The 16,808-nt window shown below is 46.7% G+C and overlaps 2 protein-coding genes across 3 annotated transcripts in view; both read right to left on the reverse strand.

The window, feature by feature from the left end:
• The window catches only part of LDLRAD3 (low density lipoprotein receptor class A domain containing 3), a 282,869-nt gene that overhangs the window by 68,032 nt on the left and 198,029 nt on the right, over window positions 1-16,808 (reverse strand). The gene's annotated exons all lie outside the window — the stretch shown is intronic.
• The window catches only part of PRR5L (proline rich 5 like), a 41,599-nt gene continuing 30,235 nt past the window's right edge, over window positions 5,445-16,808 (reverse strand). For both annotated transcript variants that reach the window (XM_065754975.1, XM_065754974.1), the window contains exons 8-9: window positions 13,393-13,519; window positions 5,445-7,330 (exon numbers count right to left, since the gene is read on the reverse strand). In XM_065754975.1, coding sequence (XP_065611047.1) covers window positions 6,948-7,330; window positions 13,393-13,519 — 510 coding nt within the window. In that variant the 3' untranslated portion in view covers window positions 5,445-6,947. The remainder of the gene's footprint in view (window positions 7,331-13,392; window positions 13,520-16,808) is intronic.

Raw genomic sequence — 16,808 nt, forward strand, 5'->3', positions numbered from 1 at the left:
CCTTTAACTGCAGTTCCAGTGCTTTCTCTTCCAAATAAGATTAGCATCTTCAGCTGATGGATGAGTGTGGACTGATCCCACCTCACTGTAGATTTCATGACTTATCCTTCATGCAGACTTCCCTGAGGTCAGGACTAAGATGTTCAGGTTCAACATGAAAATATTTTTAATCAGTAGCCTCTTTTTTCTGACCTTACAAATTCAATTGTCTGTTCTGAAATACCATTACATTGAGGCTGTGTTGAGAACCCCTTAAAAATGGAGGCAGAAGGGCGTGCAGCCTTGAGCACTGTACCTGAAACAAACACAGGAATAGGAGTATTAAGTCAGTTTCCAGTATAATTTCTTCAGGAATGAGGTTCTCTACTTCTGTCACTGCTGCTGCTTTGCAGCACTTTTAGATCTCAAGGTGTTTCAGTAAGTGGGCTTAGCTTCTTTATCTTCTGAATTTCTGTCAACTTTAATGTGTTTAAAGTCAGACTCAGTATATGTAATTGCAAAGCTGCTATGGCACATTTTCCAATTATAATATATTGCAAATGTGTTCTCTTTTTGCCTCTGAATGTCTTCCCCTGCAGGGCAGGGAACAATGTACTGAAAACGTTGGTATGTGATGTATCTGTGGGAGCTCAGATAATGTGAGCTACATAAATTAAGTGGTGTTTGCGAGCGAGGGATGAAATGGTTAATGATAGAAATGAGGGTGGCCTTCCTGCTCTTATTTAGAGAGACTCTGTCGTCATCAAAGTACCTTAATGAGAGATGCAAGAGATCACTGTGGGGTCAGTGTTAAAGGTTTGTATTGGTTTCTGTTTGACCAGAGTGTAAAGTACTCTTGTTCCTTTTAAAGTATCGACAGATTAATATATATTTTGTAATTAACACACAGCTATATTTCTGACAGGATTTTTAAAAAAAATAAAGTAATTAAACCACGCGTTGTGTGTTACGTCTTTATTCCAAGCAGCAGCTGTGTAAAACACCAGCTGCTCCAGAAGGTGGATGTTTCTCTGTCCTGTGGGTTCCAGTTGGCTGATGGGGGGAAAGAGTATGTATTCCCTAAGTCAAAAACCAAAAAAGGTAGAGTGCATTTCAAGAGAGAAAGATTGCTGTAGTTCATAAAGGGGTGGTGATAGCTTCAGTCATTGTTAGGAGACGCACAGAGAGCTACTGAAAGTAAGCAGTTGGGGTGATGATCCTCGAACTTAAGTGTTGAGAACTATTCAGGCCACAGACAAACAGAAGGGGCTGAGCCTGGCATAACAGAGTAACTGTGGCTAACCAGCTGGGGATGCTAGGGCCAAAGGGGAGAACAGAGACAGCAGGAAAACCAGGGACAAGAACTGGCAGAAGTACAGAAAAAATAGAGAAGGCCAAGGAGACAGAAAGGCACTGACCTTTGTTAGCTGCATCTGAAAGGACAGCATCCTGAGTATTCTTTACTTCTGTGCTCTTCATTTTTCTTCTTCAGTGGCTTTTTATTCTGAGACCTCACCTGCTCCATACAAATAGACACACCTGTGTGAAAAGAGCATGCCCAAAGTCAAGCTTACATTTACAGTTCCCGTAAATGGAAACACGTGGAGATGTTGTGCTATTTCTGCCACCAACTGCAGTTCACAGATAATTTTTTTCAAAGACAGAATTGCCTATTTCTCATTTTTAATTCCCCCTTCCCTCTGAAGAAGCAGAAAAAACGTGATGTACTAATCCTAGCTCGAGTCCACCCTAATATTTTATTCTAAGCAGAAGCATTACCAAGGCCCTCCTGTCATAGTTCCTTCCGAAAGAGTTGTGCTTGTTCTCACCGGGATAAAAACACACAGTATTACCTCCATGATTTTGCCTCTGTTGTGTGCTGGGGAGCGGGCACACAGTGAGGTGCAGCACAGATCGGCGCTTCGCTGGAGGGCTGGAGCCGTGCTCTTCTGTCCCCTCTTTCAGCGATCACAACTGAAGCCCTCTGTTCTGTGGAAGCAAGTGCTTGGGTTTCACAGCTGTAAAAAGTTAACGTTTGGTTGGGTGGGTTTTTTTTCCCCTTTGAGACGGAATGAGGAAATTTCTGAAACTCTCAGAGGAGGAAACTGTGAAATGGGAGATGATTTTCCTATTAGCTTTTGTGCGGACTCTGACAGATGAGCCACCTCCTCCTGCTCTGACGCAAGCGGACCAACACAGCCCATGCAGTTCCTGTGCTCCGTGATTTCCTCCCCCAGCTGGAGCTGCTGCTTCACTGCTCTGCTGCCACAATCAGACCTTACCTGCAACTTAGCACTAGCAGCTCACAAATACAACCGTGGATAGTCAGGCTGGCGCACAGCCCTCTCCAGAGCCATTCATGTGCCACAGCATGGTGTGCAGGAAAGCCCTGCTCTGCTCAGCTTCCTGAAGAGCATTAAGGACTGCCTGATTAAATGGAGCAGCATTTTAGCAGTTGGGCACTAATAATTTTGGTAGAAGCACTTACTTGTATTCTTTAACTTACTTATTAAAAAGTCAAAGTGCTTGCTTGCTAAATACCCTGTGACCAAGTGCCACAAAACATTCATTTTCTACTTCTTGTGCTCTTCAGATATACTGATCTCCACGCAACTTAACTTACTTGATATGAATTAAAAAATAAAAAGCAGGACATCTCTTACCTCACTGCACCTGTTACACTCTGCAGAGACAGGCAAAGGCTGCAGAGTCCCAGCAATTCTGTTGCAGGTCCACACTGCTGACTCCTCAGTTTTCCCTCCTGCTTCCAGGAGCACTCATCCTCGCTGTAACTGCTGCCACCAGCTCCATAATGCTGAAAGTGCCTACAGTTCTGTTCTTAAACACGAAGTCAGCGAGAGTGACTTTGTCAAACCCTACAACGGTACACCGCAGCTTACTGGTTTTATTTCCATTTCCACATCCAGCCACCCATGCATTGTATTGTTTCTGTCTAAGCTCTTCCTGTGTTTCTGTTGCCGTTTTTAATCAAGCAGCAGTTCCAGCTACACAGAGTCAGGCCTTCCTGGCAGCACACAAGGAACCAAGCTCCTGGCAAGGAGAAGTGGCATGTACAAGTTGTCCTGGTTTCTGTATTGCACCAGCTGTGACAAACTCCACTTACCTCAGTGAATCACCGAGAGAGGCTCCTCAGGCTGAAGCTTTGGCTTCTTCACATCAAACTGCATCCCTTGTGGATCCCTGCAGTTAAAACTCACAAATGAATCTGTACTTAAAGTGCCACTGGGACTCATCAAATGAGGATGATGCTTTCCATAGCAGCCACCACCAGGAGCAGAGTTAAAACTACACTTTCTCCACAGGTTACTTCAGTGGGACTTCAGTCACCATGCATCATAACAAACTGTAATGCTCAGCACGTGGTAGTTCTCATTCTCCCTTCTGGGGGAGGGGGTGGGGGAAAAATCACAGTCAATCCCCTGCTCTCTCCAGCACTCACACAAGGTTGTAAAGGAGGATTCACTCTGCATCCCAGACCTACAAAGTCTCAAATGCTTACCTGAGTTCCCTGGACCTTCCTCATTCAGCTCACCAGTGCCCCGGAGCAGAATATTGGACTCAAAGTCCCTCCTTCTGCAGGAGCTTTCCAGTACAGGTGCCATCATTCCCTCCTTCAGAGCAGCTTCCCCCTCTTCATTTTATTTGCAACCGAACAGCGAATGATAATTCAGCTGGGTGGAGATGGAGCCTGAGAGAAGGCAGTAGCAGCCCTTGTAATAAATAGTGAAGCTGCCCCTTAGAGATGCACGGGAGAGAAGGAAGGACTCCTGATTCTGCTCCAAGAGCCATCACTATCTGTTAGTTGATAGCTGCTTAGATTGAAGTGGATTAAAAAAACACAGTGGAAAAGAGGGCTTGCTTAGCGATGATGGCAATAAATAAATCATTCTAAGGGTCATGCAGTGAAAAGGATCTTGTGGTTTCTCACTAACATTTAAGATACATTAACTCCATCACCTTCCAGCTTGTCCTGGTGCAGCAGCTCCGAGCATCTCCCAGCCATACTCTCATCTGCTCTTGCAGCAGCCTGAGCCATCTCACAGAACTGAGAAAGAAGGGTGGGGAGGGTCTTTTCAGTGACAATAGCGACTGCAAACTCTTGAGCATGAGCCAATGCAGCTGTCCTCATGAACTTCGAGCCCAGGAATAACTGTGACTCCAATCCTTTTTGCAGTGTAACGGGCTGTTGCTACGCAGTGCACAATTATTCCACAAGAATTATGAACCAGCTCGTGGCATGAGAGGGGTTCACTCCGAAGCCCCGTGACAGAGGCTTCAAAGAGCAGCTCCCCTGCTGCAAGCAGCAGCTGCCCTGTGCTGCGGTGTGAATTCAGAGTAGGGGAGAGTCCTAAGACCCTCGTGGAGGAGCCACGAGGCTGTGGGGAAGGGGCTGACCCCGCCTCACCCGGCAGCTCCCAGCAGAGGGGGCAGTTCGCAGCCCACAGCCATCCCCAGCCCTGCGGCATTCTCTTTCCCCGAGAAAGAAGGCAGCAGTACCAGTGCTGACAAAGGACACAATCAAGATCCATCAGCCACACCGATGCGAGCCGCGCTCAGACCACACCCTCCGCGCTGGTTGAAGAACAAGGTTAGCTCCGTTTACAAAGTAAAGCCACCAGCTTTAATTCTCCCTAAACAAAACAGCCGAACAACCGGGGAAGTGCACGGTTCAGAGTGGCTCGGTGCAAATTTTCGCAAAGTAACAGGTACAAAATCAAAATGATTCAAATTATAAATAGATGTAAATCAAAAGACATTCAAGTTAAAACCAGGACTGGGTTCCTATTAACCCTGGAGGTGATCCAAGAGTATGTCAGGAAATAAATACATCATAGTCATTCTCATCGCGGAAGGCAGCGCTGCTCACTTAGGGCATTCACAGAAGGGAAATAGAGAGCAGAAGTGAAAGAGATGAGGAGTGCCTGTATTAGTGAGCTGACATGCTGCAGGACCACCGCTTCCCCACGTGCCCACTGCGGCCAAGAGAAGGCCACAAGCCACTGCACGTGGCAGGATCAGGGTGGTACCATCAGTCCAAATTAGGAATAGGAAAGTAATACCCCCTAGAATCCATTTCAAGGAAGGACTGCTTAAATCCCCACCTCCCTGCCTCCCCTGCCACATCCCTCCTAGGCAGCAAACAGACCACCAAACCTCTCTCTACGTGAGCACATCTGGGGAGCAAAACAGCACATTTCTACAAGGCCAGCAGCAAGGGTAACACAGGTGGCCAGCTACAAGAAAACACAGTCCCTTCCAGGCATCTCAAGGTCTGCAAACCACAGGAGACAAAGCTACTCCCTCATGCACGCAGACAGCAAGACCTGTGCTCATCGCTGGCTTTTCCAGTGCTTTGTCACAGCATAACCATAACTTGCTTTTGAAACACACACTGCTGCAGTGAAATCCCAGCAGGTCTGAGCTGCTCTTTCAGTTCAGCTTAATGCCCAACTGCAACAGGGCAAATCCTGCAGTTAACGTCACGGCGTGCAAGAACACATCCTGAAGGCTCATCCTAACTTCCCGTTTCCTTGCCAGGGTAGATTTATTTGCAGTCAGTACCACAGGGGCTGGATTCTAGTAGCTGTGGTGTTATATCCACCCTTCTAATGGGATTGGACATTTAAGGCAGCATTTCAGTTCACCTTTAAGCCTGTAATTACACTTGCAAATCTGCTTAGCAAGACATCAGTGGCGTATCCCAGGGGACTGCTCCAACAAATCGGTTCTGCTCCCACAAAAGCAGCAGTTGAGTACCAAGTGGTGCTACACAGGGGCACTGCAGCTCCTGACACACTGACGACCTGGACCCACTCCTATCTTCACAACAAAAACAGGAACAAAGACTGCAAGTAGTCCTTGCTTCGTCTTAAAGAAACGCTGCACTGAGCAAGATACCACTGGAGGTCAGAAGCACTTCACAAATGTGCTACAAGGACAGCGCTCCTCTCGGCACCCAGCTGCTTATCTCTGGGCTCTCAGGTCCTGCAAGTGCAGGGAGTACCTGAGCAGCTCAAGGAAGAAGCCGTGCATGTCACCTCCTGCTCTGTGCTCCTGACAATCTTCCTGGAGAAGCACCTTTAGCGTTCTCACAACAGAAATGCATGAGCATTCCCCTTACGAATGGACTCGTTTAGATTTCTCCTTCCATTGCAGCTGCACCACCCCAAAACTTTTAATAGCAATTTGATGCCAAACCCTGGGATGCTCAGGACTGTATTTGCTCTCAGTTTACACCTTCCTCCTTTGCACTCAAATTTATAGCTCCAGCCCTAAGGACATTGCTGAAACTGAATAAAGTACGCTGGAAGAGCTCAGCTGGCACTCCACACATAGCCAGTTCTGATCAGGTGTGAGGCAAAAAACAGTCCGGTTTCTTTAAGGTTTGGACTCTTCACCCACAGCTCTGAGAAGTGAGCAAAGGCTCTCCTTCTCTTGCAAGCCCTCCAAACAGATCTTTCAGCAAGATGCAAGTGGTCTCATCCCTGAGTTCAACTTCGAAAAAGAAAAAGGCATTCCTCAGTCATCACCACCTCAACTAGGAAGCAAAGAACATTAAGCACAGGGTCCTCCAATGCAAACAAGTAGCACAAAACCAGGAAAGACAAAAGCAGAAAGAGGATCATTTGTATCATACCAAAGGAACAGAAGGAAACCTGAGGCCAAAAGGTTCAGGCTAGTACAGTCAAGGAGCTAACAGAAGGTAAACTGCAGTGTTTAACTCTGTAACCACCACGCTCATTCGGGAGCAGGCTGGTACCTCGATCAACATTGATCACAAACAAGCAAGGGAAGCAAGTCCAGAGAGCATTCCCAAAGAGACATTAGGTCATCAACGCCATTTCAACCCCAGGAGCAAAACTCCAATTTTCCTTTTTTTCCAATGGAGGTGACATGAGCCTTTGTCCAGCTCAGCACGTACGGTCTTTCTCTCCTCAGAGAGGCTTCTAGCTGACCGATGTGCAGTTCAGCTCTGCTGAGTCCTGCCTGCCTGCTGCCATGCCTCCCTCAGGCCCGTCAGCAATACTGGGCTCACTGGAGCATTGCCTGTGATTGAAACTGGGCTGTAAGAGGAGACATTTATCATTACTGTCTGCCTCCTCAATCACCATGCCTGTGTGCATCATGGAGGCCATCGCCAGGAGCTGAATATCTGAGTGAGCATTGGCAACAGTGTGGCGACGGATGCTCCCACACTTCTCCAGATAAGCTTCACCCTCTTGCTCTGTCAGAGGGGTCAGGGCCATCTCGCTGGGCTGCCGACTCGTTGCCAGGTGAGAGGAGAAACTCAGTCCACCAGCTTTGGAACGGGATCTGGAGTACCGCCTCTCTGGAAGAAAAAAAAGGAAGCAGGAATGAGTGACAGGGCAGAGGCAAAGCTTCGTCCAAGCTGTTAGGATGGCTGCCAGGAACAAAGAGGACTCAGCTTGCAGCCACCCTGGGCATCTCCACCAACTTCCCTGAAGTGCAGGGTTTCAAGTCTTAAGGTCAGAAGCTTTTCAGATCATGCAGGAGACTTTCCACAAGACTGCAGATTACAGGAGACAGTAACAAATGCAAAGCAAAGCACTCATCTCTGAAGGTTATGAAACAGCTTTGAAAGCTCACATCAATAAGAAGGGCAGAAAACAAGCTCAATATTGTTACAAGGAGAAACAGCCGAGCAGCCAAAACTCCACCACTGCCAGCAGTCAGATAACGACAACACTTCACCCTTGTGCTTTCACTAACACATTCAGAGCACTTCATTTTGTGCTTAAGAGTTTGCACCAGTAAGTTTTGAGGCAGGTTACAGTTGATATCTTCCTTATGTGTCTGCTGCAATTCAAGCACAGCAAGCCGTGGTGTCAGTCACCAGGGAAAGGTCACGTAAGGGGAACCACACCAGCACTCCTCTAACACCCTGCAGCCACTGGCAGCAGCACACCAGCACCACAGCGCAGCACCAGCATCACTGGTGCTGTCTGCACCTGGGCTGTGAAAATTGGCCCGGTGTCAATGAGACTCAAATAACATGGGAGTCCAAGCAGCAGCTACTTCTCCACGTTGCACGTTACTTACCAGGGCTTCTTTCTTGCTGACTGCTGTCGACAAAGTCAAGTGTTGATGCCAAAAGCAAGGAGCCAGTGGTGGGGTAGCTATTCACTCGTCACACGACTGACTCGAGCTAAGAGTCTGCAGTGCACATTGGTGCCCACCTCCTCTCTAGGCTAGGAACACAGCCACTGTTATGGGCTGCTCAGCACATGGGTGCCGAGGAGAAAAGGAGCTCAGCAGCTTTCTGATGTGTTCATTACAATATGCAATTCCGCAAATTCATACTTACATTATGTCTATCCTGCAGCAGCTCTATCTATGCAGAGATATTTTTGGCTTAGGTGAGGCCTGAGGAGATGAAACTGAACTGAGCCATGAAAAAAGTGGTAGATTCTCCTGACTTCATTGCTACAGATTTTCCGAGCAGAGGCAAAAATCTTTCCTTTCCTCTGATTCTAAACAGCACATTTAAAATGAAGTTGTGCTCCACTTAAACTGGCACAGCTTGCAGGCCAGGATACACAGGAAAAAGAAAAATCACAGTCATGGCTTAGGGTTCACTTAACAAGTAAATAAAAATATTCCCGTGAGAAAGAAGAGCCAGCCTGTGCGTAAACTTTTAGTGCTGCTGAAACAGCCAAGCCTGAAGACCTGAGAGATTAAAGTCCATTGAATGCAAGCACAGTGTAGGAAGCAATAATATAAAATTGCTCCTGCCTAGCCTGGCAACCCTCCCTGCACATACACTGGAAAAATTGGTCGTGACGTCCCCTTCTGGTATGTCCCTGAGCTCTGTGGCAAAATGGTTAACAAGTGCTCCTCAACTACTGCAACTGTTTGCATCCAGCCAGCCAGGCTGCATTCACCATTCTGCAGCTCACACACTGCGTGTATTTGTGTTCACGTGTGCATCTGTTCACACACCCACTGAGGAACAGACCTCACCGAGCTGCTGATGCAGGTGTTGATGCTTCAGCACCTAACATCGTCTGGATTTCTACATCTGACCAGAATTTGGAAGGGGAGATTGTAAAAGCCTGCTGGCATTGAAGCAAACACTAACAGCAGTGCACAAGACCACACTCCTCTCCCCAAAACTTTATCAGCATGGGAACAGGAGTACAATACTGCCTGCTGTGTACAAAAATAAAGCAGAGGCCCTGAGTTTGACCACACTGCAGTAACCACCATAACCCAGAAACACTGAGGAGACAGAGAAGACACGTTCCAGCTCAGCCCAGAACTAAGAACAGGTTGAACTGCAGAAAATATCCACCAACCAGGCAGATGTGCAGCCAGTGTGAGCCACGGCCCAAACTGCCACTGCATGGCCACAGCTTACCCAAATCACACAGCCAGTCTCCAATGCAAGCTCAGCCACGCTGCACACAGACCCATGCTCTCATGGCTTTATACATAGGCAAGCAGTCAACAGAAGCTTACTCCTAGTGCACGTTTTAACTGAGAGAAAGCTAAGCTTCGGCTCTTCTCCTCCCTTCTGTTACAGTCACACAACTGGGACAAACAGAAAATGGCAATGGCTGATGCTGAAATGAAGCAAGACAAAGGCCATTTTTGAAATTATGAATAATTCAGAAATTCGTGTTTTAGTTCCATCTGATTTCACACTCCAATAGCCTTGGATCATGCCTCTAAAACTCCTGAATGCTCCTTAAATACACTGACTTAAATACTGAAGCAATTAGCAGAGCAACGCCTGCCATCATGGGAAGCAGTTGTGGGGGATTTGTCTACAGGATCACCAGTTGAAGTTTACTAGTCAGGAACATCAGCAGCTAGAGAGGAAAACAAGGATAGCGTTCAGAGAGCTCTCTTGGCAAGCCAAGCCTCTCTTTTAACATTTGAAAATGAGGCAGAGTGCTCAAGTCATTATTTCTATTTCTGAAGGAGACACTGATCTCTGATAACAGGTCAGGTCACTCACGTGCATTACACTAGCCAGATTTTAATCTCCACTCCACTAAAACATGATGCAAAGCTCTTTGCTGACACACTAGCCAAACACTTAATGCACCTGAGGAAAAGTACCTCCCACATCTATGCTTTCCAAACATTTAATTCAAAAGTGTACAACCAGATCTCCCCAGTGAAGAACCTGAAGTTTGTGAAGATCTATTCTGACACTTCAGTGGCTTCAGCTTGAATTCAGACTCCAAATGGATCACTATCCAGAAGGTAACTCCCTGCATAGCTTAGCAGAAGCACTAGGAACAAGACATTGACAGCATTTCACTGGTGGGCTTAGAAACACAGCTGGTTAAGTATCTCAGTGCATTTGATAACCTAGACCTTTGTCAGAGTCAATCTCTGACCATAAAATTTCACAGAAGTTAGGGCAGAGGGGAGAGGAAGATGGTGATAGGAGCATGAAATAAGTTAAAGGCCAAAGGGCTCCAATTTTATCTCAGGTAGCCATGGGTGTTATCTCTCTTTACAGCACTGGGGAATGGCCCTGCCTCCTGCTGTCACATTGAAATTGATGGGATTCCACAGAAACGTGTGCTGGAAGCATATAGCATAGCTGGCAGGCCTCACTGGAAGAAGTTACAGTTTCTTCCTTCTCTAGCCACCAAATATTTAGCCAGAAGCTGTACCTGTTAAAAATAGGATAACTGAGCAGTCAACAAGAGGTCTTATTTTCTCCCCCACAAAAGCAGAAGACATTTTTAAGTCATTAAAGCAACTCGGTGGAATGCAAAGAACAAGGGCTGCAAGTGGCTGCACAGAAAAGCTGTGGATCTTCCTTCAATGGGGGTTTTCAAGATCAGATTAGTTGCAGAAATGGGTTACACATCACTGATCAGGTACTGAAACAGAGAAACATAGTGAAGAATTTATCATTCTCTTCAAGTGAGGGATAACCTAACTCTTTTGAGGAAAAACAAATATCCACAGAAGATTTTTGTGAAACTGAAGTACAATTCTTTATAACAGTCAGAAAAAGAGGCTGAACTCTGAACATATTTATTGCTTTACTCTTCCTCCTTTGATTGCTCTAGCAAGCAATCACAGTCCTCTGGGAAATTAAGAACAGTCTGCAACTCTTGCATAACTTCCAGCTATGAACTGATGGCTGAGAAGCATAAGACTGCAGTCTGTTTTCTGCAAGCCACCTATCCTTTGTGTCTCCCACTTGTTGTGCTTATCTTCTTATGCAGAAGGGCACTGCCTCACCACTGGAACACCAAAACAATGCTATGTATGCACTGTATCAAATCATCATAAGAACTGTAATGGACAGAAGTTCATCCAGAAAGACAAAAATCTGGCCATGGGGAGAAGAACAAGCAGCAGAGTGCTGAAATAAAATGCTCTGACCTTCTTCTATGGCCTTTCCCATTCAAAATCTCTGTCAGAGTAGTCCTCTAGGGAGAAAGGCATCTCAGCTTAATGTCTCCAAACCCCATTGCCCAGAGCTATGATCCAGCACACACAGTGGCTGAACCACAACCACATCATGGCACAAAAGACTAAAGAGTGGCAGAGAACTCGAAGATTAGTTTGTGAGTTCTCATGGGCTTCTAGTGGAAGGAAGGTTATTTCACCTATAATGGAGAGCCTATTGCCAACAGCCAGAAAAGATGCTTTCTCTTCAGGAAGGTTGCCTTCCTCTCTCTGATTAAATCAAGTTTAACACACCGTAGCCTTGAAGGCCAAAGCTTTATGATTTATTCACAGCAGTTCTTCAACTGCATTCACAACCTTCTTCAACTGCATTTCTCAACACCAGTGCAACTTGAAGGCTGTGTTCTAGATTGCAGTTTGCAGTCCACAGCATCTACTAAGAATGCAAGCACACTCAAAGCCCAACAGAAAGGTACAACAGAGCCACTGTATGGCAGAGAAACTGCTGGGACTCACTATCATTACAGGCTGCCTAGTGAGAGAATACACTGGTTCTGAGAAAGCAAAAAAGGTGGCAGAAGAAAAGGAGAAAGGAAGAAAGAAAACTGGTGAGAAGCAGCAATTATTTGAAACCACCACCACAGGAGCACTTTGAAAACAAGAAGGTTATTTGCAGAAAGATGCTGCTCTTTTTGTCTCTGCTGTGTAATGCAAACTCAAGTTACTTCTTCCCCTTCCTCAGCACAGGGTGGAACAGGGGCAAAAGGCCTCCTTAAAAACGCAAACAAGTAAATGACAGCTAAAATCCAAGCAAGTACAATGATTTTAAGGCACATGAACTTCACAAGGCCAGTTCATGTGAACTTTTTGTTTTATGACTCCAACGCTTTGCTCAGCTGGCAGAAATCCAGGCTGGCAAGGAGCTTCAGTAAAGGTCAGGCACTTCACACTATCCCAGCACCATGCAGGCATCCAAAAACAGCCAAACAACCACTTGTCAAAGCTCAACATATACAGGGTGATTGCAGTCTACATCTGGCCACAGATCTGGTCTGCAACGCAATGCCTAAGCCTAACATCTCTTTGCCCAGCAAGAATAAAAAGCCTGAACCACAGCTTATCTAAAGCAATGACAAGAATTTGTTACAGATGCAGATCATCCAAGCCCTGATGAACCATTCCACCATGAGTCCATCTTTTACCCTGCCCGTGCTGTTAAGGTGTAACAGTCTGTCTTATGACAGACTGTGTGTTGATCCAGACAAAGTCTGTGTCAAAGGAGAGGCTACAGCTTACCACAGAAAAAAGGGGGCTACAGCTTTCTTCACTCGCCCCATTTAAATCTGTTTGGTTACCTAAACAACATTACCATATCTATTTCTTAGCTAATCAATATTTCCCACTGGCCATGCTTGTTAGTAGATTTCTTGAATCATATATGGAGGTTTTCTACTATGAGCATCTGCTTTCTCAAGTGTGGTGCCAGCTCACTCTTAGCTCAATCTAGCCACAGTTTAAACAGACACTTTTTTTCCTCCAAGCAGAATGCTCAGATACAAGAAAGACTCCACATAAAAAAATTAAAACATAACCCCTTATGATGAGTAGACAAGAACTGAGCAATCTGCAAAGGGTGGTGGATGCAACAGCAAGTGCTGGGATCAAGGCAGGTTAGCAAGCAGGAACAGAGGGCAGGCAGTCAAGGAACACGTGCAATATCACGAGTGCAAGAGGGTGAGGAAAGCACCTCAGGCTCAGACCACAGAGAGAAGCTTTAAAATCCAACCTGCCTCCAGAAAGAGTAGAGAAAACTACATTCAGAAATACATTAACCAGGACCTTCTTAAGGGCGCTTTACCTTTCATTTTCTCTCTCTCCTGTGGAGTTATGTACCACCTCCTTTCTAGCACAGATGTGCACTGCATCCTCTACCCAACCTGTGTACCACACAAAGTATTTGAAAGAGCTTTTGCATGCTGCATGTCTTACCAAGCAAGCAGGTGCTACCAGACAAACTGTGGTCATCACACAAACCCAAGTATGGTGACACCACCTGTTTGACCAGTTCTTCCAGCTGCAGGTAGCTCTCACTGGGGCCATCGGGCTCATGGACACTCTGAAATTCAAACACGAAAAGCCATCGTTACTCTTCCAAAGTAAAGTTCTGATAAGGCCTAGGGTCTTCCAAATACCCTGGCTCTGGAATACCTCGGTTGTATTAGCACAGCCCTTAGAGGATCACAGCTGAAGAGCCATAATAGAGGTTTGGTTGCTGTTCACATCAACCTCCATGTTCACATCACAGTCATATTCCTATAGGCAACAGGCTGCCAGGGGACTTTATTTTTTTTTGTTATGACCATAGGATAGGAAGGTAGGTACAAGCAACAGTAACATGAGATTTACACAGAATAACTACAGCAATACAGCTACACCGAGGCACTTCTGCCAGGAAACATCTCTGTGGAAACGCCTTACCACAGCTTGGGCAAAGCCCTGCTCTTTCCCTAAGACAGGCCTGCAGGAGAAGCACTCTCTCTAGCTTGGCACACGGCTATGAAAGATTGTGGCTAACACTAAGCAATTTAACTGTAATTTCAGAAAATGCCTGCAGACGAGCTTCCTGCAAACCCACACTAGGCTTTTCTTTCTCAGATGTGTCACTTTTAGATTTCTCTTTGCCCCCAGATGTCTTTTTATTAAGATACTTTATGGAAATTGAGCTAGCACTCTGGTACTTCCTGCCATTACAGCCTGGGTCACATGGGAGGTTTGAACTGAGTGAGAACTATCACAGAAATATTAGCTTAGCTACTTAGCAACTTTGATTGTACATGCTTCAGCAAGTTTTATTCCCCACCACACATCATAAGGTATATCTGAAAAGAAATTGAAGTAAGAGGAACCCAAACAGCCACCTGGATTATGGTATTTTTCAGGATTGTCAGGCTGAGCAACTCAAAAATAAATAAAAAAATAAAATGGTAAACTTGGCCATACATGTCCTGCTTGGAAGACAGGGACACTGTTGCCTTTAGGCCTGATTATAAAGGACAGTTCTCACAAGAAGTCTGTGTTTCTTAGCAGATGCCCTTGGAAAACCTGCACTGTTTTGCCCACTGCCATAAGATTTTCCTCCTGACACAGGCAAGGTTCCCCATCCCATCCAGGAGAAGAGGAGGTATTAGGGAGCCAGCAGGCAGTATCCTTCCAATGCCTTTATCATCTACAAGGAGGGACATACTAGGTCATTACAAAGCTGAGAAATCAGGAGAACTAGAGGTGTACACAGAGTCTGGAAGCTGTTGATTGCTGCAGAGACCAGCTTCAAGGCACGTAAGACTGCTCTGGGCCAAGAAAAAAAAAAAAGCAAAAAAAGGCTGACCAAAAAGCTCTCTTTAAGGCTTTTTTTAAGCCAGCAAAGCAATGGGGCTGGCAGCTTGTGGGCAGGCTGCTTAGCTAGCAGGGTGGAGCTGGCACTGCCCACTCTTTATCTCTTGACCTTGACCTTTGGCCAGCATTAGGGAGGGCAGAAATAGCACACCAGGTGAGAAAAGGCTGTTGCTGTCCACTGTCAGCAGGGAGGGTCAGAGTGAGAGGACCACCCATACAGTACTGCAGCAGCAGGCATGGGAGGTGGGTCAAGTGGCAGGGTGTACAAGTGCAGTCCCTTTTTGCTCCAGTGACCAGCTCTCCTATTAGCAGTCGTTGAGACTGTAGGTTTAACCATGGTCTCCAGCAGACAACAGGCTTGCCACAAGAAGGCTGTAGCTACTCAGACAGAGGGCCTGCCTAGAAATGTGGCAGTTCAGGTCTCTGGCTGCAAGGAGTGCCTGAGGCTGCTGCTGCCAGGGGAGAGCGGCCAGGATGCCACCTGCACGAGGTGCAAGCAGGTGGATGAGTTGCTCAGCCTGGTGGTGGAGCTCAGGGAGGAGGGGGAGGGATTGAAAACCACCAGGAAATGTGAACAGAAGATTGACTGCTGGAGTGACTTGCTGGTGGGACAGAGGGAGGGGTCAGGGAGATATCCTCAAAAAAGTGGTGGACCCCCTGCCCTATCACATTCGGACAGATGTGACATGAAGGAGGTTTGGAAAAAGAAGTGTCAGCTTGCCATCAAGGGTGCATTCCCTGCCTGCCTACCCTGCTTCCCCAGGTCCCCCAAGCAATATGTTTACAGTGCAGGAAACTGATGAGGTGAACAAGCATCTGCCTATTAGGAGGACTAGGGTGAGGTGGTTGTCTCCACACCTGAGATTGCCTCTGCCAGGAAAGACAGAAGGGTAACTGTGATACACAATTCCCTTCTGTTCAGGGGAATGGAGGGCATGAAGGTGCAAGGCCATGATCTCATAGTAATCACAGATGTTGTGGGACAGTTCACATGTCTGGAATGCTGTCATGGATCGCTATGTGCTTTTTATGAACGACAGGATGGTGAGGCAGGGTGGTGGGGATGCTCTTTATGTGAGAGAGCAGCTAGAACACATCAAACTTGACCTGGGAGAAGGTGATGCACCAGTGGAGAGCTTGTGGGTGAGAATCAAGGGGCAGGCTAGCGTGTCAACAGTAAAAGAGTAGAAGACTAGGGAAATTACTAAATGAAGGGGATGTTCTGGTAACAGGGGATGCAGAGAAGGCAGAGATAAACCTTCTTTGGTTTCTGGCTTCACTGTGGGAACTCCCCCTCAGGACTCCTGGACTGTGGAGGTGAGAGGGGCTGGGGAATGGAAGGCTTCACTTTGGCAAGGGAGGAGATGATCCAAGAGTGCCTATGCAACATCAGTGTATGTAAATCCATGAGTGCTGATGAGATCCATCCACACATGCTGAGAGAGGTGGCAGAGGTGATCGCTGAGCTGCTCTCCATCATCTTTGAGATAAACTGGATGAGGTTTAACAACAAGTGTAGAGTCTTGCACCTAGGGAGGAATAACCACGTGCACCAGTAGAGGCTGGGGGATGACCTGCTGGAGAGGAGCTCTGAGGAGGGGGACCTGGGTGTCCTGGTGGATGATAGGTTGGCCATGAGCCAGAGCAGAGTGCCCTGTTGGCAAAGAAGGCCAATGTATCCTAGGGTGCATTGAAAAGAATGTGGCCAGCAGGCCAAGGGAAGTGATCCTCCCCTTCTACTCTGCCCTGGTCAAACCTCACCTGGAGGTACTGCATCCAGTTCTGGGCTCCCCCATCACAAAAAAGACAGGGCTCTCCTGGAAAGAGTCAAGTGGAGGGCCTCAAAGATGATAAAGGGTGTGGAGCACCTCCCTTAGGAGGAAAGGCTGAGAGACCTGGGTCTGTTCAGCCTTGAAAAAAAAAAAAAAAGACTCAGAGGGGATCTGATCCACGCCCAACCTGGCCCTTTCACAGACCTATCCTTATCAACATCCAGAAAAGCTCACTGTTCA

The sequence above is a fragment of the Cyrtonyx montezumae genome, unplaced genomic scaffold (assembly GCF_038088225.1).
Source record: "Cyrtonyx montezumae isolate F1298 unplaced genomic scaffold, pur_monq_1.0 scaffold_10, whole genome shotgun sequence".
Taxonomy (NCBI): domain Eukaryota; kingdom Metazoa; phylum Chordata; class Aves; order Galliformes; family Odontophoridae; genus Cyrtonyx; species Cyrtonyx montezumae.